This window comes from Suncus etruscus, chromosome 2 (assembly GCF_024139225.1).
Source record: "Suncus etruscus isolate mSunEtr1 chromosome 2, mSunEtr1.pri.cur, whole genome shotgun sequence".
NCBI lineage: Eukaryota > Metazoa > Chordata > Mammalia > Eulipotyphla > Soricidae > Suncus > Suncus etruscus.
This window is the reverse complement of record NC_064849.1, coordinates 133,966,926-133,992,440: the sequence shown is the minus strand read 5'-3', so window position 1 is coordinate 133,992,440 and position 25,515 is coordinate 133,966,926. Positions and strand designations below refer to the sequence as shown.

The window sequence follows — 25,515 nt, the reverse complement described above, 5'->3', positions numbered from 1 at the left end:
GTTACTTTTTAACCCTCATTTACAGATGAGAATAGAGAGGCTGGTGCAAGTTCACCCAGAAAGTGGAGCAGTGAGAGGGTAAACCTGGCAGACAGCATGCTGACTCAGACCTTTGAACTTCTGTCTGATGTAGACTTCACAAAATCCTTTTAAGTAAATCCAGCCTTTTACTATCTGTATAAGGAATTAAAGTTGTGAAAGTCATAGCCAAATGCTACGCATAAGTAATCTTTCATTAGTTAGATTAGCTTTTCAAAAGGCTGTTTTTAATCTAAAAATTTTGTTTAAATAGCTTGAAGCTAGTGAAATAAATTTTGGGCTTAGTCCAAATCAGTAGGCGTTTCCTAGACTTCTATAAGCCAAACATACTTTATCACATACTTTAAATGAGTGAATTAACTGAAAATGATTTTTGGACAGATTGCTAATAGGTAAACAATTCAAGAAAATGTTTAAATGATGAGGATAAACTATTTTGTGGTAATTACAGTGTTGCATTAACAAGAACATAAAAATCATTCAAATGTTTAGGTTAGAATAGTTTTATTACCGCTCTATTGAGACAGATATTTTATGAACTAGAGCTCGTATTTTTGCATAATCTTTTCAAAAATTGCTAAGGTACTGTAACTATTTAGAGGCATTATTAAAGTTATTATTATAGTACAGAGTTCTGCTATAGTATCTGTATAAAATTTGTCTGTAAATCATCTTTTCCTTTACTAAATGAGTTTCCTTGTTAAAAATAATTGCTGTTGGGGCCAGAGAGATGACATGGAGGTAGGGCGTTTGCCTTGAATGCAGAAGGACAGTGGTTCAAATCCCGGCATCCCATATGGTCCCCCAACCCTGCCAGGAGCGATTTCTGAGCATAGAGCCAGGAGTAACCCCTGAGCGCTGCTGTGGGTGACCCATCCCCCCCCAAAAAAAAACAAATAATAATTATAATAATTGCTATCACTCCTTGCTGAATACATTCTAAATTTACTCTGTTGGATTTTGCTATTAACACACTTCATTAACTAAATGTTGAAGGTGGATTTTAAAATTTTAAGTGGCAACAATTTTGAAGACAACTTTATGTATATACACATGCACTTACTATACATTTATATGGTATTCATGCAAATATGTTTTAGACATTATTTGTAATGCATTTGTTACCATGGGAAATGCTATAAAAATTTGAAAATTATTATACTCCTTAAGTGAGACTAGGCTTGGACATTTTTCTCCAATTATGTAAACTGTGCATGAAGGTAATAGGAATATGCTGTTACTGTCTCCTTGAATCTGGATAGCAGTAAGTAACTTATATGAAGAGAATACTGCCATGCACATCGAATATTGTTTTTATAACGGATACAATACTTTTTTTAAAGCATAAATACCTATTCTCACTCTTTATTAGAATGTGATGGATTATTTTGGAGGATAAACCTTAAAATTTCTTTTACTTTTATCTTGACTTGGGAGCACACATGGTGTTGTGGTGGAGGACTTGCTCTCCAGTGTGTTTGGGAACTACTGGGGAACTTTATGTGCTGGGGAATCTTACCTGGGCCTCTTGCATGACTTGCCCCTTGAATGCTCACATGGCCCTAAACTCTCTTGGGGATTTGCGAGGACCGTATCTCCTTTACTCCTGGCTCTGTACTCAGGAATCACTCTTGGCAGTATTCATCAGACCACATGGGATGCCGGGAATTGAACCTAGATTGGCCACTTGCAAGGCAAGCACCTCACCAGCTGTATTATTTCTCCAGCCCCATAAACCTTAAAATTACATTGTGCAGTATTTTATTTTGTTTTTATTTACTTATTTGGTTTTTGGTCCATACCCAGCGATGCTCAGGTTACATCTGGATCTATACTCAGGAATTCTCATAGCAGATTCAGGGACCTATGGGGGATGTCAGGGATCAAACCTGGGCTTGGTTTCCCTACTTGCTGTACTATTACTCTGACCCAGTAATGCAGTATTTTAATGCCTTCAAAGATTCAATATTCTGACCATCCATTCTGGTAAGATTTTTCAAAGAACTTGATTGTGAAACTTAACTTATTTTAGATTATAGGCCTTCTCTAAATTGGATATTTGCTATTTTTATAATTTTATAATAGTCATAATTTTTATAATAGTTATAACACTAAATATTTCTTGCTTTACTTAAAGGTTTTCTACTGAAAGGAATAATATTTATGATGTTGTCTCACAATTAAGATTTTAAAATGCTGTTTAGAAATTATTTCTTAACATAGATCTAGGTTTGGGATTGTGATTCTGGCAGACAAGTTCAACAAGTATCATGCTTCCAGTCCACTGTAAAGGTAAAAATCATAAGTAGTTATTTTATGCTGGAAATAATTTTATCTTCCCTACCTCCCAATGGTTTAATAAGTTGAGATAATTAGTTTTATAGGGTTTTTCTTTTTTCATTACTTTTTTCTGCTAAACCTTGCATAAGGGTTTTGGGACCACCCTGGCAGAGCTCAGCCAACCAAATTGTGCTTCAGTGCTTTCTCAGGCCTGTCTAAGGTGATATTCAAGCTACATGGTGCTGAGGATTCCCCCACATCCATCCTGGCAGTGGTCAATGGTGCTCAGGGCACAGCCAACTGTATTTAGGCCAAAATTTCCCAGATTCTGTTTTTGTTTGTTTGTTTGTTTTGCTTTGTTTTGTTTTGTTTTGTTTTGGGGTCACACCCGGAAGCGCTCAGGGGTTACTCCTAGCTCTATGCTCAGAAATCGCTCCTGGCAGGCTCAGGGGACTATATGGGATGCCAGAATTTGAACCACAACCTTCTGCATGCGAGGCAATATGCCTTGTCTCTATGCTATCTCTCCGGCCCCAAGATTCTGTTTTTAAAATTATTTCTGTCACACACACATGCAGTTGTTTGGCTCCTTTATGATTGAGTTTTTGGATGTTATTACTAGCTATTATAATGTTTGGATTTGAATATTAAGTCAATGGGTGATTTTATTTAATTGCAAGGAAAAAGGGAAAAAGGTAGTGCTACTATGTATTAGTAGGTAATAGGAAGATATAGTTATTTAAAACAATTGTAGTCAGATTGCTTTGAACTTAAAACATGGCATTATTTGCCTCTCATCCCCTGCTTTCTAGAAGGTCATAAAGGCATCTTAATTATTTTTGTTCCAAAAAGATTTTTGTACTTAAGTGGCTGTTATTATTAGGTTTATTTATTTTATAGTGAAGTAGTAGTTTTTGGGACTCATTACAGGTTAAGAATTGTGATTTATATTGGAGAAACAAATTTGTATAAGACATTATTTTGATTCTTACAAAGACAACATACTATACATGTCCCCATATCATGCACTGCTTTTGTTAATGTTAGTAGATTTGAAGAAAGATACTAATAAAAATCTTGCTGCTTACCAAAATGTTAGACTCTCTCACTCATAGGTATTTCCAAGAGAAATAAAAATCATGTTATATAAAATATGAATATTTCTAGCAGTGTTGTTTGTTATAGCTTTAAAGTTGAAACAATGTCCTGTAACTGATGAATTGATAACTGGTGAGGGGTATATTGATATAGTGAAATATTACTTTGCAATACAACATAGTACTGCTATTATAGATTTAGGGGTTAATGGGTAGAACCTATTGAAATATAAGTGGCATTGAATATTTACAGCTCATTTTATTCCAGCAGTTTGAAAAGCTATATCACTTTCAGGCTAGAGAAGCACATAAAACCTTTACTGTTTTGGTTTTTTTCTTTTCATATTGTCTTGCCCTAGTCCTTGCTCATGTCAGTGGGAAGGAGAATACTATTGAAGGAAAAGAACATTTCTAGTCTTTGGAACATTCATTTCCTAAAGGCAAAAATTAGGAGACATTAAGAGATTGTTAAGAGGATCATATTTTTAACTGTCTTTTAAACTAAAGCTCATTTTAGGGGTTGGAGCCATAATACAATGAGTTGGGTACTTGCCTTGCATGTGGCTGACCAGGCTGAACACCAACAGGAGTGATTCCTTGGTGTGTAGAGCCAGGAGTAATCTCTGAGCATTGGTAGGTGTAGTCTATCTCCCAAGCAGCTAGCTTATTTTAAACTGTATAGGTGTTATCTATTACTGAGTAACAAGTTACCTCAAAGAAAAAAAATTTCAAATTTATGAGTATGAGAAAGAAGCTTAACATGAGGTTTGTCCTCATACCTCCTGAGCTTGATAGAATTGAGGATCCAGAGAGCAGCACACGTTTTGCATACTGGTGCCCAAGGCTCTCACTTGCCTTGTGGATTTTTCTCCAGCAGCTGGACATGCATGTCTCTTCCTTAACAAATGATCCAGCAGAAAGGCAGAAGCCCCTGCAGGTTTTTTATCATTGAATCATATGCTGTCCCTGCAGTGACATTTAATTTGTTTGAAGCTGGCCACTAAGTAGAACCCCCAGTTCTACTTAGAAGAGGAAGAGGAAGTAAGTGATAGTACCTCTTGAGGGATAGAGAAGACATACTTTATTTTATTTTCAGAACATATGTATCATTGACAATGAATACTTGGATTTCTAAGCTGGTAACACTTTCCCCATGAATTTTCCAGTGTTTAACTGTTCTTCAGAGACTAGATGTTTGGCTCTCTGGTGGGAATGACTTGTGTGTGTGGAACCGAAAATTCGATCTCCTGTGTAAGACTAGTCACCTTTCTGATACAGGTAAAGACACATCCAAGTTGTTGCCACAATGATTGGCAGATTCTACAGTGTCTTCCAAGATGCAGTGATCTTGAAAGAGACTTTCCATGAATACAGAAGTCAAAGCAGGGACTTTTTCTTTTCATTTTTGATTATATTGGAGTCATACTCCCCCAATTTATGCTTAGGGTTTTGTGAAATTTATTTCCAGCCCAAATTGGAAGGATGGTTAACACCCCTGATCTCCATTCTGATTTTCACTTCCCTTCTAACAGTATTTGTCAAAAGTTGTCAAGAAATATTTTTTTTGGTACTGGGCCAAGTTCCTAAACTGAATTTGATGAGCGCATTGATGTTTGCAAGCACATTTTTTATGATTATAGTAGCCTTTTGTTCCTGATTTGTGAGTGATTGGACTTTGAATAGATGGTCTAGGATACTCAAGTTAAAATGGTTTTTACTGAAAAGTTTATATACAACTTATTTTTAAAAACTTTAAATTTTTTCAGAATTCTAATTTTAATAGTCTATTCTAACTATTCTAATACAGAAATAAATATAATAAATCAATAATATACCAGAACTATAATTTAGGATATTCAGGCTTTTGTTTTGTTTTGGTTTGGTTTGGGTTTTTGGGCCACACCTGGTGATGCTCAGGGGTTACTCCTGGCTATGTACTTAGAAAACACTCCTGGCTTGGGGACCATATTAGACGCTGGGGGATCAAACCACATTCATCCTAAGTTAGCGCATGCAAGGCAAATTCCCTACTGCTTGCGCCACCGCTCCAGCCCAAAGGCCTTTTTTTTAATCAATATTTTCTGTGAATTTTTCTGGATTATTGAATTTTCAGTGTTTTTCTTTAATAAGTAAGTTGATAACATTTCAAAAGAATTGAATGTTCTTATCTTGCTGTCCTAATCTCCTGTCTTGTATTTCTATTTTTTTATTTTTTCCTTCACCAACTTTTCTTCCTTGAACATGAGAAAAAAATTTAAAGCATAATGTTAAAACAGTCCTATATGGACAAAAAAAATTGGCTAGAAATTTGCCAAAATTTTGACTCCAAATTTATTTAGAGTAATGTAAGAGGAGAGAAAGAAAAAGATATGGGTTCAAGAAAGAATAGGGACTTATCCAGAGTGGGAAAAACATCAACAGTGCTTGTCTTATGTAGGGTGATAAAATAAATTTGTATAATATTTTATAAATGTAACTCATAAATTTTATATTCTATATAGCTCATAAATTTTATATTTTATAAATGTAACTCATAAATTACCCACATGAAGTTTAGCAGGCCTTTTTGCCTAGCACATGATGATTGTATACCTGATATATCAAACTCTAAAACTCTATTGAAAATAGTAGTAACTACCATATTTTACAGATTATTATAAAATCACCTCATGATTCAACTACAAAAATATACTACTAATTTTTTAATTGAATAAGGGAAAGGTGATGAAATGTTGAACCTGTTTATTCTCTTAACACAAGGAATCTGTAACTATACTAGTTGGTAATAAACACACAGTTTGGAGGCCCATTTTCTCAGCTCTTGACTGCTGGCTAACTCCTTTAACTGACAGAGCGCGCACACCTTCTCCAGTTTACACTGAAAATATCAGTCTTACATCACATTTGAGCTAGCCATGATTCCTCCTGAAGAAGTTCATGACTGTAGCACAACTCCTAGTGTGGGCAAGTGAGTTATTTTGCCAGTTGTTGAGTTATTTATGTAATATAATTGCCAATTCGGCAGTTGTACTCCATAATAAATCAATAATTCAGTAAAGTGTTCCAAAAATCTCACCTGCTTCACGCACACTCATTTTCCATAAAACAAGTTAGGAAGTTTGATGCAGCTAATTCCGCTTTATTGTTACCATCCCATTTAAGAGAAATCACTGATATGTTCTGTTTTCTGTGTAATCCTTGAAGAAAATATTTTGACCTTTGTCTCATATACTTTTTTAAGGAATCAGTGCTTTGATAGAAATACCTAAGAACTGTGTTGTTGCAGCAGTTGGCAGGGAACTGAGTAAGTATGGCTCTTTATTCCTTAAAATTCTAGACTAAATTTGTAATGTACATTTTGGAAAGACTGATTAATTTTTCTTTTTTCATTTAAGGGACATCTGTCCTTACCTCCATTTTGACTTTTGGGGGTTATGAAGTGATAATGGGATTGAAACATTTTAGAAATGTCAGGTCAGGTTTTTTCTTACACTAGATCTAATATAGACAAGTAGGGCTGATTCTCCTGGCCACCCATCCTGAAGCTCCCATCCTTTCTAGGGATATTAGTAATTAGGATATTAAAAGATTGTTACAAACATCTAAAGCATTTGAAAAAAAAAATAGCATCTTTTGGCCACACCAGTGGCACTTGGGTTACTCCTGGTTCAGTGTTCAGAAATCAGTCCTGGCAGACTTGGGGGACCATATGAGTTGCCAGGGATCGAACCCAGGTTAGACGCGTGGAAAGCAAGTGTCCTACCCACTGTGCTATCACTCTGGCCCCCTGAAAAATATTTTAAAAGTCATGTGGTAAGGCTCTCTTTAGAGGCTGGCATTTCAGTATTTTTGGTATTTATTTCTTTGTGTATGTTATTTTGGCTTTGTTTTGGGGACTACCTAGCAATGGTCAAGCCTTAACTATTGGCTTTGCACTCAGGATCAAATTTGGCAGATTTGGGGGGATCATATGGTATGCTGGTGTTGAACCTATGTTGGCTGCATGCAAAGGAAGTACCCTACTTGCTGGACTACACTACTACTGCCCCTACCTGTCCTTAATTAATGGTGTGTTTGAATTTTGATCTAGGGCAGGTTTTTATCTTCTTTGACCATCTTAATAAAATTATGTCTTCTCATTTAGTAATTTTTAGGTTGGTAGCACCCACAGAAGAATCACAAGAATGGAATATCCTTGAAGTTCAGCGTCTCCTTGATCACCAGGATATTATTCTTTCATTGGTTAATGTCAATGGTGAGCTCATTGTGTACATGTTTGTATGTGTTAACCTCCTGAATTTTTGTTTTGTTTTAAGATTCTGGAATTTTTTATTGCTTAAATAATGCTTTGAAGTAGGAGGGATTGGAAGCCTTTTATATTCTGAGGTGACGCCAGGGGAACTGAGCAAGTGTCTTAGATTATGGTTCTAAAATTGAGGCATTAGGAGAAGAGTAGACTAGGTAGAGGTAGAGGTGATGGCGTAGAGCATAATTACCTTAGTTTATAACTTAGTGATAAATGGCTGATTCTCGTGGGCTCTTCCCCCCTCCCTTTTTAAACAATATCTTTATTTAAGCACCATGATTACAAACATGTTTGTAGTTGGGTTTCAGTTATAAAAAGAATACCCCCTTCACCAGTACAGCCTTCTCACCACCAATGCCCCCCAACTCCCTCCTCACCTACCCCCTGCCTGTATTCGAGACTGGCATTCTATTTCTCTCACTACCATTGTCATGATAGTTGTTAGAATAGTTATTTATCTAACTGAACTCACCGCTCTTTGTGGTAAGCTTCATATCATGGGCCAGTCCTTCCAGTCCTCATCTCTGTTGTCTCTAGGTGTTACTACAATAATGTCTTTTATTTTTCTTAAATTCCACAGATGAGTGAGACTATTCTGTATCTATCTCTCTCCCTCTGAGTTATTTCATTCAGCATAATAGTTTCCATGTCCATCCATGTATAGGAAAATTTCATGACTTCATTTTTCCTGACAGTTGCATAGTATTCCATTATGTATATGAACCAGTTTCTTTAGCCCCTCATCTGCTTTTGGGCATCTGGGTTGTTCCAGATTCTGGCTGTTTTAAATATTATATGAATATATAAGTGTGCAGAAGGCAACAATATGGAGATTCCTAAAAAAAACTGGAAATAGAGATCCCATGTGACCTAGCTATGCCACTCCTAGGGATATATCCAAGTAATACAAAAGCACAGTACAAAAATGCCTTCTCATGGACTAATGTTTAATTGTTTAGTAGAATTTCAGTATTTTTGGCAAATGGTTCTGACTGGTTTGTCTTTTGTAGACCATGTAGCATCTTAAATGCAGTAGTAAAATGAGTAGGATTTAAGGCAATGGTTATTATAATTAACGAATCTTCAAAATTAGCACACAGCTAAAATAAATCTTGTCTTTCTACATGGGTACAGTTGTCCATTTGCCAGACATCCTACTTTGATTTATGCATGATACTTATGAATACCTCTTATGTGGTAAATTTGATATCAGATGGCCGATAGGATCACAAGTTACAATTCATGAGATTTAATGAATTCACTTTCAAATAAAATAGCATCTTATATCACCCACTCTGTCAGAGGAGAGGTTTGGCCTTAAGTTGAAAGTCTGGAACAGATGGTGAGCAGCCTCTGTCCGAGTGTCAGGACTGGGAGGCCGGTACTAATCCTGACTTGACACCTTTTATAACTAATAGTTTTAGCCAAGCACTAATACTATACTTCAGTTACATCCATGAGAATCAAAGCAGCTTGGGATGTCAGTCAGAACAGATAACTATGCACTTAGGTTAGGCTGACTCTGCTATGACACACGCAGAAGAATCTTGGTTCTTTTGTATTTTGAGTGAAATGGGAGTGGGGTAATTGGAATGGAAAGGAAGGTCATAGAAAGATTATTACTGCTTTAACTTTCTACCATTAAAATGAGAAGAATATTTTGTTTCTTTACTGGGTGAATCTGTATAGCCTGTGTTAATAACTACAGAAAAAACGGATTAAAATATTACTAAAATAGGATTAAAATTGTGTATGTAAATACATAAAAGATTATTGTTAGGGAGTTCTTTATTCCTAAGAGATTATTTGTTTGGTTTTTAGTGATTTCTGTCCTGCTGATTTATTTACTATATGAAATAATTAAATCATAATTATTCAACTATATATTCCTAGCTCACAAATAACTTGATGTTTTATTACTGTGTTTAAAATAGAATATTATCAGGGACTCAAGATAGTGCCATCAACTCAAAGATAACCATTGATAACATATATTATTTAGTTTGACTTTTATAACCATCTTTATTTAATGCATGAGAAATTTAAGCTAGAGAAAGGTTAGATGTCTTTCCTAAGATCACATGTCTAATAGCAAGCAGAATCTAATTTAGAATTTGGATTTCTAGATTTAGGTTGGGTTATTTAGTCCTGACTTCTGTTTTATATGTAATAATTAAAATTCTTAAAGATAATTTTCAACCTCAGAGCTAAATATTTTTAAGTATAAATTTGTAAAGTGTCTTAGTTTGCCTACTAATTTTTTTCCTTTAAGGCTTTACAAACTTATAGTACAAATAATTCCTAATCATAATAGAAGAGTGAGAAAGTATGATATAAAGATTTAAATTGTTCCACTGTTAGTATTTAAAATGGATATGTATCCTTCTAGGAATGTGTGAATGTGTGTTAATATTTCATAATAATAAGTCATAAATTAATTTAGCTGTCAACATTAAAATACCTTGAAACTTAAATCTAGCAACAGAATTACTAATTTGGGGCCGGTGAGGTGACACTAGAGGTAAGGTATCTGCCTTGCAAGCGCTAGCCAAGGAAGGACCGCAGTTCGATCCCCCGGCGTCTATATGTCCCCCCAAGCCAGTGGCAATTTCTGAGCACTTAGCCAGGAGTAACCCCTGAGCATCAAATGGGTGTGGCCCAAAAACAAACAAACAAAAAAACCAGAATTACTAATTTATTTTTATCACTGTCTTGTTCAGTTACTAATTATATTTTATTATATCCATATTTAATAGCATGTATTAAATATATATAAGATATATCTCTTTACATACATGTCTATAATGTACTTTTCCTCAGAAATTCCCAGAAGTAAAATTGTTGGATCAATAAATTCATTTTCCCTCTGGGTTTGATCTATATTACCAAGTTTGAATCATTTATATCAGTTTGTACAGGGCTACGGTGTATAAATGTGCTGAATCTCTTATTCTTTTGACAGCACTGGGTATTTTATAATCTTTTGTCATGTGCAACTCAGTAAGGAATATCTTATAGCCTTATGTTTATATGTTTACTATGAAAGTTGAATACTAGTTTATTGACTAGTTGTACCATTAACTTATATATACTTTTTCTTCTTCAGTTCCTTTGCTTTTTATCCTCTTGGATTGTTTATTTTGATCTTGGGGACATCTAAGAACTTATTTATCAAGTATAATAAATTTATTTTGTCATTTAAGTTGCTAATTTTCTCAAATTTTGTCATGTAAATGATTATTTTGCTCAATAGATATTTATTCACATCATCTTTTCCCAGTTCTACCTCCTAGAGTTCCTTAGCACGTTTTCGTCATACAAAAGTATTTATCTTAAGACCTACCAATTTTTACCTTTAACCTTGCAATCCATGTGAAACTTATTTTATTGTAAGTGAAATTGTATGTGAGCTTATTTTGGTACGTGTGAAAGTGTGTTTGTGTGCAAGCACATGCTTCCAAACTCTTGGAATGTTAAGATATTTATTATAACTTCATGAATACTTAATAAAAATTCTGTTAGTATTGTTGGATCTTCGTTGTTTTGGCACCATACCCTGTGTTGCTAAGGAATTCCTCCTTGATCTGCACTCAGGGACCACTCTGGCAGGGCTTGAGAATTATATGTGATGCCAGTATTGAATCTGGTTTGTACTATTGCTCCAGAACCTCTATTAGTATGGAATTTTTAATTGCACATATAGAGAGAATGTGGCTCAGAAAGATCATTGAGACTTTCCTCCTTTTCTTAGTACTTTTCATTTGCATTTCTTCTTTGAATCCTTGATCATATCCTTTTATGGAAAACTGATAATCAATAAACTGTTGTCCAACTTTCTGGGGAAATTGAGTCAGAGGCGGAATCCTGGGAACTTCAGTTTACAACTGGACAGATTTACCTGTGGAAGCTGATCAGCTCTAATTAAACCATAGGCCACACAACTGGTGTTTTTCAATTGCTTGTTGCATGAAAAGCCTTCATATGGTGTCATAAATGTTGTCAATATGGTAACATTGTAAGACTGATAGAAAAAATGGAAAGTGCCAGTACATAAACAAACATAATTCAAGGTATTTGGGGATTTTTTTTAATTTATATTCCCCAAATAATCAAATATTCCTGCATGAAGTTTGTCTTCTTTGAATTGAAATGTAGTCATCACCACATACTAAGAAAATCCTAATCTTTACCTACCTTGTTTGATTGTCTAGGTACCTCCACATTGAATGGATTATTGTGGATTTATGTAGTGCATTTTTTTTCTAGGCAGTGCATTCACTTTTACTGTGAGCCTATTAAAATCTTCAATCACGATTACAAAAAACTAACAGAGGAACTCTTTCTAGATTTGAGTTTTGTAACCGGCTCCCTTATTGGAGAACTGATCATTTGGGATATCCTGGACTGGACTGTACAGGCTTGTGAGCGCAACTTCTGGGATCCGTCTCCACAGCTAGACAGTCAACAAGAAATAAAACTCTGTCAAAAAACAAATGACATTTCTATTCATCACTTCACCTGGGATGAAGAGGTAAAAAAAACAGAGTCTACAAACTTCCTTATTTTTATTTTCATAAAGAGGAGTTTGGCCACACTGGCAGGGCTCTAGGCTAGGGTAGGGGTCTCTACTTGTATTGCTCATGGATCATAATGGTGTTTTGGGATTGTATCAGGGTGGCCATATGCAAGGCTAGTGCTTTAACTCTTGTCCTATCTCTCTATTCCCCAAACTTCCATTTTCAGCAAAGCCCTTACTAATTTTTAAGGCTTAATCTCATGTTGGACATAAAAGGGTATTAATGCCTATGTTCAAATCACGCATTGAAATATTTTTATGTTTTTTTGAAAACTACTTCAATTGCATTATAATTTACTCCTATTCTCGAGGTGAGGAAGGATTATATTGTCATAGATTTTAACAATGTACTGTTATTTTGGGTAGTACTAAATAATTCATAGTCTTTGGGAATAATGATTAAAATTGTTTTAAGAAACATTTGGGGGGCCGGCGAGGTGGCGCTAGACATAAGGTGTCTGCCTTGCAAGCGCTAGCCAAGGATCAGGATCGCTGTTCAATCCCCTGGCGTCCCATATGGTCCAATATGCCCCAAGCCAGGGGCAATTTCTGAGCGCATAGCCAGGAATAACCCCTGAGCATCAAATGAATGTGGCCGGAAAAAAACAAAAAAAAAAAGAAACATTTTGGTTGCCTTTCTACAGATGAATGGCTAAAGAAACTGTTATACATATACACAATGGGATATTGTGCAGCCATCAGGAGAGATGAAGTCATGCAATTTTCCTATACATGGATGCACATGGAAACTACTATGCTGAGTGAAATGAGTTAGAGGGAGTGAGATAGACATAGAATAGACTCACTCATCTATGTTTTGTTTTGTTTTGTTTTGTTTTGTTTTTTGGGTCACACCCGGTGGGGCTCAGGAATTACTCCTAGCTCTGTGCTCAGAAGTTGCTCCAGGCAGGCTCGGCAGACCATGTGGGATGCTGGGAATTTGAACCAGGATTTGTCCGGTGTTGGCCGCCTGCAAGGCAAATGCCTTACAGCTGTGCTATTGCTCTGGCCCCTCATCTATGGGTTTTAAGAAAAATAAAAGACATTATTGTAATAATGCCCTGAGACAATAGAGATGAGGGCTGGAAGGACTGACTCACCACAAAGAGTGTTGAGTGTGTTAGAGAAATAACTACACTAACAACTATCATGACAATGTTAATGAGTGAGAGAAGTAGAATGCCTATCTCAATACAGGCAAGGGGAGGAGGGAGATGGGGGCATTGGTGGTGGGAATGTTGCACTGGTGAAGCCGGTGTTCTGTTTATGCCTGGAATCCAACTACAGTTATGCTTGTAATCATGGTGCTTAAATAAAGATATTATTAAAAAAAAAAAGAAACATTTTGGATTGGAGAGATAGCTCAAAGGGCTAGAGTGCTGGCTTTGATCTCTTGCATCACATGCTTCCCCAGTTACTATCAGTAATGACCCCTAAGAACCATTTGGGACTCCTAGAAGCCAAAATAAAGGGTAGGGGTGGGGAAAATTAAAGAAATATTTTGGGTGCAGTCTGGTGCAGTTTCTATAGAGAAAAATAATTTTATGAGTTTGGGCTTTTTTTGGGGGGGGCATCCTGGGCAAGATAATAGTTTGATAATCACTGCATTCAGTTTGTATGCTTTTATGCTCTTGAAGTATTTTATTTACATCATTTTGTAGTAAGAGATGAGTACCAATGAATGAATGAATCTTGGCTCTGATTTTAACAACTCTTTTAAGTTCAGGGCTAGGAAATACGTTTAAAGAGGGGATACTTGTTTTAAATGTGATTATAAAAATTTTAAAGAAAACATATCATTTTAAGAGAATGTGTTTTCCTTTGCATTTCTTTTGCTTAAAAAAGAGAAAGCAGCAAATGAATAGGATAAGAATAGAGCAAATAATTGTGGTTTTTGTATTCTAAATTCATTTTGAAAAAATATATTTGATAAAAACATAGGATCATAAAAAATAGAAACTAAGTTTTGACTTAAATACCTAAAAGATTCATCTATAATTTTAAGTATCTGGTTTTCAATGCTGCCATGTTGGCCAGTGATAGTCCACAGGTGTGAAAAGGCCAAAAGCCATCATTTATCTATATTGTATTTTTGAATTTTCCTGATGCCAAATTGTATCTTTTTTTTTTTTTTTTTGTGGTTTTTGGGTCACACCCAGCAGTGCTCAGGGGTTATTCCTGGCTCCAGGCTCAGAAATTGCTCCTGGCAGGCATGGGGGACCATATGGAACGCTGGGATTCGAACCGATGACTTCCTGCATGAAAGTCAAATGCCTTACCTCCATGCTATCTCTCTGGCCCCCAAATTGCATCTTTTATTTTTTAATTAAAAGTTTTTTCTATTAAGGAGCTAAAATTGACAAAGTTATTGATCGTTGATTTTTAGATATATGTTCTAGCATTTGTCCCTCTACCAGTATTCCCAAGTTCTTTCTTTTCCTCATGTCTACCATCTTGACAGGCACATTTTAAAGTTTGGATGTTGTTGTTTGGATATTTTGTTTTTAGAGTTGTTGACTCTGTGGTTTGGATATATAGCTGTACCACTCGCCTACTTTACTAATTTACCTGAGTCCATTTTTTTCCTATTTCTTTCAGTAGATAGCATAGTTTTTACCAAGTCTAGGATTGAGAGAGGGGGGTGGGAGGGAGGGAAGGAGAGAGAGAGAAAGAGAGAGAGAGAGAGAGAGTGAGAGAGAGAGAGAGAGAGAGAGAGAGAGAGAGAGAGAGAAAGAGACAGAGACAGAGAGAGAGAGAGAGAGAGAAGAGAGTTTGTTTTTAGGCCACATATAATAACAAATATTCTTGGTGACAGAAGATGGGGGGGAGATGAGAGTTTATTTTTAGGCCACACATAATAAAAAATATTCTTGATGATCTTTTTATCAGAACCCTGGGAGGTAAGCAAAGAGATTATTGCCACTCTTTTCTGATCACTCATTGGCTACCAAAGTGTTTGGTTCGGCAACAATGCCACCACCAATTTTCTTCATTCTGTTTCCAGCAGTATTTAAATTAAAGTTGAGAAGACCCTATTTGTTTTGGTTTTTCGTTTTGTTTTGTTTGGGGGGCACACCCGGTGACGCTCAGTGATTACTCCTGGCTATGTGCTCAGAAATTGCTCCTGGCTTGAGAGACCTTATGGGATGCTGGGGGATCAAACTGTGGTCCATCCTAGGTTACCATGTGCAAAGCAAACCTCCTACCGCTTGCACCACTGCTCCGGCCCCTAAGTCTAGGATTTAATTTGTTATTTTTGGTGACTTTTTTTTTTTTGCTTTAGCTATTTATATTCTACATGACTAAAACCATCCAATAATTTCCTTTCATGTTCTTATTTCATTTAGTATGTCACTTTAAGGTTCATCAATTTTGTTGCCAGAAGCAGAATAATTTCATGGCTTTTAAAAAGTAGCAGAGCAGTAGACAATATGTGCTATAACTTCTCTAGTTATCTTGTTAGTGGGCACTTATATTGAATTCATACTTTAGTGTGAATAATGCTTCTGTGAGCATAAGGCTACAAATGGCCTTTTGAAATACTGTTTTTATACTACTTCAGATTAATACTGGAGTAGAAATGCTAGTTCATAGGTATTTATATTTCTAATTGTATTTAGCATTAAATTATCTTGAATTTTGGAGCTTTGGACAAACAAATGTGTTTACCAAGAGGTTATATCAAACTTACTTTATCTAAAATTGTCTTTTTTATGTACCTCTGTTTAGTTGTTATCATTAGACTATAAAGATTATCCTTTTCTTCACCTTTTGTGTTATGTTGTTGTCTCATACTATTGTTCATATTATGTTTCTATATTACTGTTTATCACCTTTCTTGAGGTTTTGTGTCCTTTTGTATTTTATTTTTCATGTTCCTTATAGGACAGTTTTGTTTTTGGAACTTTTTAAACTTGTTTTTTGGGGGAGCGGGGCATACCCGGTGATGCTCAGGGGTTGCTTCTGGATATGTGCTCAGAAATTGTTCCTGGCTTGGGGGACCATATGGGATGGACGCCAGGGATCCAACTGAGGTCTGTCCTAGGTCAGCTTCATGCAAGGCAAACACCCTACCGCTGCACTATCATTCCAGTCCCACTTTTTAACTTTTGCTTTTCTGACTAAACCATTTCTCATCTAATGTTAACATAAGTTTGTAGGGCAAAGAATTCTTAACTGGCCGTTTCTATCTTTTATCTGTCATTTTGCTCAATGAACAGTAGGGTTTCTGCTAAGAAGGTTGGTGGAAGCCTGATTGAGGTGCTTTTGGAAGTTACTCTCTCCTGTCTCACAGACTGTATTTTTTATTTTATTATTATTAATTTTATTTTTTTTGGTTTTTGGGCCACACCCGGCAATGCTCAGGGGTTACTCCTGGCTGTCTGCTCAGAAATAGCTCCTGGCAGGCACGGGGGACTATATGGGACACTGGGATTCAAACCAGCTACCTTTGGTCCTGGATCGGCTGCTTGCAAGGCAAACACCGCTGTGCTATCTCATGGGGCCCAGACTGTATTTTTTTAACACTGTTTTTTTTTGGAGGAGGGAGCCACCCATGTGATCAGGAGACTTGAGGACTCTTCCAGGTGATTCTTGGTTAGTGAACCAATGGCTCAATACAAGGGCCCTAAAATTTCTTGAGCCATCCAGAAGTGCTTGGGGGCCTTCAGGGCCAAACACATTGTACTATCTGGCATGTGCCTATCATTGACTTTTAGTAACTTAATAATGATGTTTTAAGTCATTCTGGTTTTAGAAATATGGGTGTTTCCTCAGCTACCTGGACTTTGATGGTAGTTGTTTTCTTAAGTTTAGGAAATTCTCAACTATTCCTTCTTTGATTATTGTCTTGCTGCTTCTCTCTCCCATCTTCTAAATGCCTTCATTCTTCTAATGAAGCCTGATATTTGTCATAGGATTTATTTTTCCTAAATCTATTACTTCTTTTTTGAGTATTTTCTGTCATTTTTCCCTAATTTGAGATATTGTATGCGATTGACTCTACTTATAATTCCCATATTAGATTGACTTTCATTCAGTGTGTTCATTTTTGGGGAGCAGTGGTGGCATACTGAGTGATATTCAGGTGAGAAACCATATACAGGGCCAGGTATTGAACACAAATCAAAGCATGTGCTCAGCCTGTTGAACTGTCTCTCTAACCCCTCACTATATTCCTGTCCAGCATCTGTTTGGAATTTTAAAATATTTTCAGTCTCTGGATGAAGAACTCTATGTGTTTGTAGTCTTATAGTCTTATTTTTTGTCCATACCTGGCAGTGTTCAAGGATTACTTCTGACTCTGGGCTCAGGGATCATTCCTAGCAGAGTTTTGGGAACCTTATAGAGTGCTGGGGATTAAACCTAGGTTGGCTGTGTGCAAGGCAATGCCCTACCTGCTGAACTATTTTTCTGGCACTGTGCTCTTATATATTTTTAAAATTTACTTTATTAAAAAAACATGTGTCACATAGTTGACATAATTGGTCAGATTACATTTATTTCCAGGCAAGTGGGAGAGAAGTTAATTTAAAAAAGAAAGAAAAGGTTATAACAACAAGAAAATTTTTGAAAATCACTGTATCTCCAATTAGGTCATTAAGTAACTGTCAGGAAATTTAGTAAATTCTTGTTGATCACTTTGTTACTTTTTTTGTTTCTTAACAGTAGTTGGCTTCAGATACACATAGGCATCTAAGTTGCTTTGTTCTTAAGGTTCTGACAATATTAAACAAAAATAGAGTTGTCCAGGAATTCCAAGCACTATTGCTGATACTATGGCTTTTGTGGGGTGTGTTTTCAGCTGTCGGGTTTTATAGAAGTATGAGAAGGCAGGGGGAAGTTGTCTGCACTTACTCCAAAAGAAAAGTCCTGGTGATATCATCCTAAATACTGGCATACCTGGAAATTTGGTCAGATTGGAGTCTCTGCAGAGAGCTGTAGAAGAGTGGTGAAGCAGGACCATTGGCAAGATGGCAATTGTGGGTAACAGGCACCACAGACATGGTTTCAGCAGGGTGGAGCATTTAATTGTGTGACCAGTGCACCCATAATATTTTCACGGCTTGGTTTCATCTCTTTCAAGAATAAATTCAGCTTGTGGAGCTGGCCTGGTACAGACATGGCAACAGCATTTGTTTAGTTTTTGTTTTTGACATCTTCTTTGTTTTTGAGATTTTCTAACTTAAGTTTCATCATGATGGCACTTCCAAATAGTTGGCTTTATTCTCAAATTGTGTGACATAGTATTTGTTATTTTTAAGGAATTCCATCTCATTTTTACAGTGATTGATTGGTAAATTTTTGCTTACATTTTCTGCTTATACCTGGGTTAGCATCTTTTGTTTTCCTGTAGGTGGTGCTTTTTGCTTAGAGTTGAGATTCTTTGTTTATATGGCTTTGATGGGGGAATGAGAGGGGCAAGGTTGATGATGGGCTAGAGTGCTATGTGCTGATAGTTGCTTATGGAAGGGGTACAGTTTAGAGGTTATGTTCTTAAATTGCGACTTGAACCCTACGTGGGGTAGCATAATGGGATTGACTGTGGAGGGTGTTTTTAATTATTTTAAAAATGATGTATTAAGACTAAATGTCAGATTCATATGCCTAACTTATTGACCTATATGCCTGTAGTTACATAAAATTTCTTAAATGAAAAGGGGTAACAAGTGGAAAGAAAAAGTTTAAGCTCTCACTTAGAGGAAAGCTGCATGCTTCTGCTTTTTCCAGGCCTTCCCTGACCCTTCTTCATGCCAAAAATTGGTGCTCTGCTTCTTGTCTCTGGTCTTGTGCCAGAGTTTACTTGGTTCCTTGAGGTAGGTGGGGAGATTTCTCAAGCTGTCTAGCTCCCTTTGACCTAGATTTAGGCTCCATGGAGCCTTGGCGGTATGTTATGGCTCCATTACTATAGATCTAAAAGTGTTGGGTTTGTAGTCTTTTCATCATCATCCTGGTAAAAATCAGGCAATGGCTCTGTGTGTGTATGTGTGTGTGTGAATTTTGAATGGAAAGCATTATGTGTTACTTATTAAAAATGATCCTAAGATGATCATTATCATATATTTTAGTAACTTAGAAAATCAGAAACTGCATGGTGCAATATTTGTGGTATATGTGTGTTTATACATGTATAAACTTGTATATTGGGTTTATATGTGTATAACCTTCCAATTAAGCATGTGATTAATTGCCTGCCAGAAAACCGCACTGACTCCAGTGTCCTACATATTGCCAAATTACCAAGCAAGGGTCTAGTTTACAACATGACTTTAATTTAAGTATCTACTTTATATTTTATATTTTGATGTAACCCAATCTTTACAAAACTTTTACAAAAACTATGATTCTTTGGCCACAACCAATGGTACTCAGGAGATCATATGTGGTGCTGAGTCTATCATATCAGACTGGGATCAGCTGCATACATGGCAAGCATCTTCCCCCCGTACTATTTCTTTATTCCCTTGTATATAACTTCAATGTTGTTTGAACTATAAGTTGCTCATCTGGGAAACAATATTTGCTTCTTCTATCTTGATGAAATGTGAAGCTAAAATGAGAATATGTGTTGAAGGGGTTGGTGAGAGAGTATAGCATGTAGGGAACTTGTTTTTGCGTAGGTCAGTTTGGGTTTGATTCCTGGTACCTCATATGGTCCCCAAAGCACTGCTGAATGTGACCCAGAAACCAAATTTTTTTCTTCAAAATATTAAAGTTTAAAAGATTAAAGTAAAGAATAATTTCTGTTTTCATCAGCATCACATATGGCCCTCCAGCCCTACTAAGAGTGGACTCTGCGTATTGAGCCAAGAGTAAACCCTAAGCTCCACTAGGTGTGGCCCAAAACCAAAATGTTATTTCTAAATGACTATGCTCTAAGAAGATAAAATCTTGCAGTTTTCTGAAACTTGGATGAAATTTGAGGGTGTCATGTGAAGTGATATGAGTCAGAAAGAAAAAAAAAACATAAGATGATCTCATTGAAAGGTGGAGGAAATATAAGGAATCAAGCAAAAGATTAGACGTTCCCAGTGGAAATAACTCTGAGATGTGGTTTATAGAAGGAAGGAAGGGATCACTTTAGCATAACAGGGATCCTGGCACTCTGGGGGTGAGCTTGGTGAAGCAGCACTGCAAGTATTAGATGACAATATTGGCACTAAGGTATGAAAAATTACTCTAATGCACTTCACTTGAAGCAAAATTTTTGTAAAGCTTTGTGTAGTTAGTGAGTAGAGCATGTTTGCTATGAATGAGAGACCCTGAGTTTAATCCTTTGCACTGCAAAAACAGTAGCAGAAAGGTTTTGTTAAGCCTTAGAGGGTCTTTACAATCAGATTATGTTCTTTTTCTCTATCCTTTATAAGTCTCTTAATTACTTAAGCTATATGGTATCATTTATATGGCTTATATTTTCTTTCTTCCTTTTTTCTTTGTTTTGGACAACCCTCAGCATTACTTACTCATGGCTCTGTGCCCAGGGGTCAATCCTGGCAGTGCTCAGAGAACAGTATGAGATGATAATAATTGAACCTGGGTCAGTTGCATGCAAGGCAAACAACCTACCAGATGTACTATTGCTCTGGCACCTTGCTTACGTTTTCTGAGCAAAAAAACCTAAGTAATTTCCCAAGGATATGGTGTTAAATGAGTAAAAACTTAGGATATACCTCAGCAGGTTTTGGTGGCCAGAGCAGTCCAGTAATGTGGACTGACGGGTAGGAGTCTAGGCCATGACAGAGACTTTCTGTTGTCACTCAGAGGTGGGAGGGCTATCATCCTCACTAAGTACAAGTTTCATGATCATTTCTGAATTCTCCACCCCCCCAGAATGTGTTTGCTGCAGTTGGACGGGGCTTATACGTGTATAACCTTCCAATGAAGTGTGTGATTGCCTGCCAGAAAACTGCACATGACTCAAATGTCTTGCACATCGCCAAACTGCCCAACAGGTAGCTGTACTCATCAGTTCTACAGAGGGAGGAGATTCGTATTCTCTGGGTGTAATATCTCTAGCGGACACTTGCCCAACTTGTGGCCTGACCAATTCTTCTTCTCTTCTAAAAGTGGAGAACACTTGGTGGGTTCTGTGTCTAGCAGAAAAGGCTGTGTTGAGGATCACAAAATTTACAAGGAACTGTGCTTGAATGAAATACATTGAATTTTATTTTAAGAAGAGTTAGTTTAGAGGCCCAGGGATGGAGATGGTTATGGAAGAAGAGCGAATTTAAAAACTGGTATTCACTTTAAAAGATTAAGAAAAGTTTTTGAGCACTCAGTATGTGCTATTTTTTTCCTTCTTATTTTTTCAATAACCCCAACTTTTTGTTGTATATGGCTACCAAATGAGTTCATTCTTCTCAGGGCTAATTTGAGTGCTGACTTACTAAATGAAGTGCTATGAAGGGAATTATAGTATTTTCCTATGTAGGACACTGAGAAATCGAGGCTCCCTGTAAATATAGTAAGAGGAGGGAGAGGGAATCCTGGAGCTATTGAAAATATGTTAATTCATATTGTATTTTCATAATGTACCTTTAAAATATGGGTAACATTTGAACCACTCTTCAGATAGTATAACGTGGACTTTTCTTTGCATTGTAAAGCCATGTTAGATTGTTGTTTTCACCTCTGTGGGCTCCACTGATCTCTTTGATGTTGACTGTAGCTTTGGCTCTTTCTGTCCTGACAGGCAGTTGGTCTCCTGCTCAGAAGATGGCAGTGTGCGCATTTGGGAGTTACGAGAAAAGCAGCAGCTTGCAACTGAGCCTGTACCAACAGGTGTGTGTGTGGCTTTTGCTCAGACACACTCTCATGTGAAAGACACATTTCTTAAGACACATAAGATTTAAGACACAAAAATAAGACACATCATGATCCAAAGAAGCATGTGGTAATTAGGATCTAGTAGTCATAGCTTTTACTTGACTTAAAAACTGTGTATTTCCATTCATTTGAAGGGAATCTGATTTTTTGGGTAATCTTCTTGACCTAATAAGAAATTTAGTGGTTTATATTGTCTATAATTCTGCTATCTTACAAATAGAATTTATCCTCTGCTATACTAAAGTATTCCCTATAATTTGAAGCATTAATATTAAACACAATTTATGAAAAACAAAACCATATCTTTGTATTTAAATGATAATCTCATGAGGTATGGTATTAAGTTTGGTAAACAATATCCTAATTTGTTAACACCCTTTGTTTAAGAAATCAGATGGCTTTAGAGATTTTCTCCTGGTTACCTGATAAAATAGGTGTTTGAGGGGACATATTTCTTTCCTTGACCTTTCCTGATAAAGCTGAATTGTACTCTTGTTTTGGAAAATGCCATTAAGGCCATTCTGATATTTCATTTCCTGTCCATGTCTTTTATATCAAGTTATGGCACCTTTAACCAGTGGGTGAAATAAGGCAATTTAAAAAAGATGAGGAACACCTGGAGATTTAAGGAAGATGAAATAAAAACAAAAACCCAGTCTAGTGACCACTACTATTTCCCTAGCCCCAAATATGTACAGATCTTGTTTGTATTTTTTTGATTTCCTATCACTATATAATTCATATTATAAATAAGTTTGAAAAGCACTGTGATTGTTTTTCTAGGATTTTTTAACATGTGGGGATTTGGAAGAGTGAATAAACAAGCCAGCCAACCTGTTAAAAAGCAAGAAAATACCACTTCATGTTCATTGGTGCTTATTGGAGATTTGATCGGACACTCATCATCTGTAGAGGTATTGTTCTCAACAGGCATATACATGTTCAGGGAACTCCCAATTCTACATCTACCACTCATGACCCAATTTCAGAGTCTTTTCAGGGTATTGCTGATTCTAAAGCATGGGATAAGACAGATTACAGTATATGCAATTAGGGCCTATCTTTAGAGATTATGTCACTGATAGGAGCATTGCTGCTTAAAAATAAAAAGGTCTGAATATTTTCAAAACATATTAAAATTTATTGTCAGCTGATAATAAAGGCAATGTGAATAGTGTTCATTATATTTAATAGTAGTAAAGTGGGGGGTTGTGGTTCTATGTGGAGTTAAGAAACGCTTTACAGAACATAGTTCTAGGAACATTTATCAAGTTAATGAAGAGAACACTTATTTTACTTCCTTTTAAGAATGAATTAGATTAAATAGCATTTGGGGGCTGTTGTACATATATGAAAATATTAGTTGAAAATTACAGTATGCATAGAATTCTAACTTATTGATAGTGCAAACACACTAATATTTTCTATAGGCACCATTGCTTTAACAAAAGAATCAGATCTTGACTAGTCAAGATGGGTGATTGGTAACAGTACAGTGATCTATACTGATAGTATATAGTGATATAGTGTAATAGTTTTGTGACATTGTTTTTTGGGGGGCTGGCGAGATGGTCCAGTGGGAACGGTGCTTGCTCAGAACTTTCCTGATCCCTACCAGGAGTGGTTTGATGAACAAATAGCTTTTGATTTGGAAGTATATATTTTTGTTTTGTTTTGAGGCCACACCCAGTGATGCTCAGGGCTTACTCCTGGCTATGCACTCAGAAATCGCTCCTGGCTTAGGCTTATGGGATGCCGGGGGAATCAAACCGTGGTCTGTCCTAAGTCTGCCACGTGCAAGGTAAACACCTTACCGCTGTGCCACTAGTCTGGCCCCTCGAAGTATATTTTTGCTTAGGAATAACAGTGTTACATTATTTTTCTTTTATGTTTTAGTGTCTGTAACAGACACTCAAAGTTTACATTGCCTTCTTGCCATGTACACATTAGGGAGAAAGAAGGAATAAAGATCTAAAAATCTACCACTGCAGCAGAGTACATAGGAGAAAATCTTTAGTTGAAAATGGAGCAAAAAGGCTCGAGCATCATGTAGATCAGTTTAAATTGTCCCCAGAATTTGATGACAGGAAATGTGCACTGGTGATGGGATAAGTGTTGAACATTCTTTTTTGGGGTGTTTTTTTGTTTTTTGTTTTTGGGGCCACACCCGGTGATGCTCAGGGGTTACTCCCAGCTATCAGAAATCGCTCCTGGCTTGGGGACCATATGGGATGCCAGGGATCGAACCAAGGTCCATCCTGGGTCAGCCAGGTGCAAGGCAAATGCCTTATCGCTACAGCCCAAAGTGTTGAAAATTCTTGAATAACTTTGTAGCTGGATTTCACAGTGATTCACTTAAAAATTATTAAAATAAAAATTGTCCCCATAAGTTCCTTGATGTACAATGTTTGTGACAGGAAGCCCAGATACTTGTATTTTATTTTAGATTGGTGCCAAGGAGCCAGTTGATGAGGCTTGAGTTCTGTGTTACTATGGATAGTAGTTATTCAAGCCTAGAAATGTGTATTGGTTATCTATGAATTATCTGTAAAGTGGAAGGTTTTGGATTATTTTAAAATTAGTAGGTAGTGCAGTAAAGATAATATAGGTTATTGTTTGTTTGTTTGAATGTATGTCATTCCCTGTCCCTTTCATTGAACTGCTGGGAGGGGACCTCCCAACAACAAAAAAGAATAGGAAGCCAGTAAAGATTTTTCAACAGTAGAGGAAACCTTCAGAATGAATGTTTATTATAATATAAAAGCATGAGAGTCAGAGAATTTTCTTCCCAATTCCAAATGTAAAAATGATTGTTTCTTTTAGCCTTTTAACTTCCTTTACCATTGCTCCTCTTTAGCAACTCATCCTTTTCATGACTTACTTACTTATACCAACTCTATTATATTTCTTTACCTTCTCATAAGTACCCTGTTGCCCCCCCCCCCTTTTTTTTTTTAATTTCAGCCAGTTTTTGCACTGGATTTGGCTTTACCTTTACTTAGAGTTTCTCTAACAATTTCATTTATTATTAATCTAACTCCCTTCTTTTCTGTGGTAAATCATCCTATGCAAATATTATGACCATGATTATGTAATTTTTACTTGATATTGTCCAAGTATGATTTAGTTTTCGCAACTGAATTAGAACCTTTTTTAAGGACAGGGGCCATACAGATGATGCTCAGTAAGTGCTTATGGGCAACTGGTATCCAGTGGCTCGGAAGTATTGATGCCACTGCAAATGATTAAGGAAAGACTTCTGAAAAAATATCTGAAAATGAGAGATGGTTCACCAAGTTGCACTGGTTGTGGCACAAATTTTTTTGAACAATTAGATTATGGTAAATCAGAAGGTACATTAGAGCTTCATGTACCTTTCAAAAACTTATTTG

The 25,515-nt window shown here is 36.4% G+C and overlaps 1 protein-coding gene across 1 annotated transcript in view; it reads left to right on the top strand.

Annotated features, from left to right (window-relative positions):
- Nucleotides 1-25,515, top strand: part of WDR41 (WD repeat domain 41) — a 49,936-nt gene that overhangs the window by 24,089 nt on the left and 332 nt on the right. Inside the window, 8 exon segments of the mRNA XM_049766098.1 lie at nucleotides 2,263-2,331; nucleotides 4,583-4,694; nucleotides 6,658-6,720; nucleotides 7,561-7,671; nucleotides 12,069-12,253; nucleotides 21,128-21,249; nucleotides 21,990-22,078; nucleotides 22,907-23,037. Of these exon segments, the coding sequence (XP_049622055.1) occupies nucleotides 2,263-2,331; nucleotides 4,583-4,694; nucleotides 6,658-6,720; nucleotides 7,561-7,671; nucleotides 12,069-12,253; nucleotides 21,128-21,249; nucleotides 21,990-22,078; nucleotides 22,907-23,037 (882 nt within the window).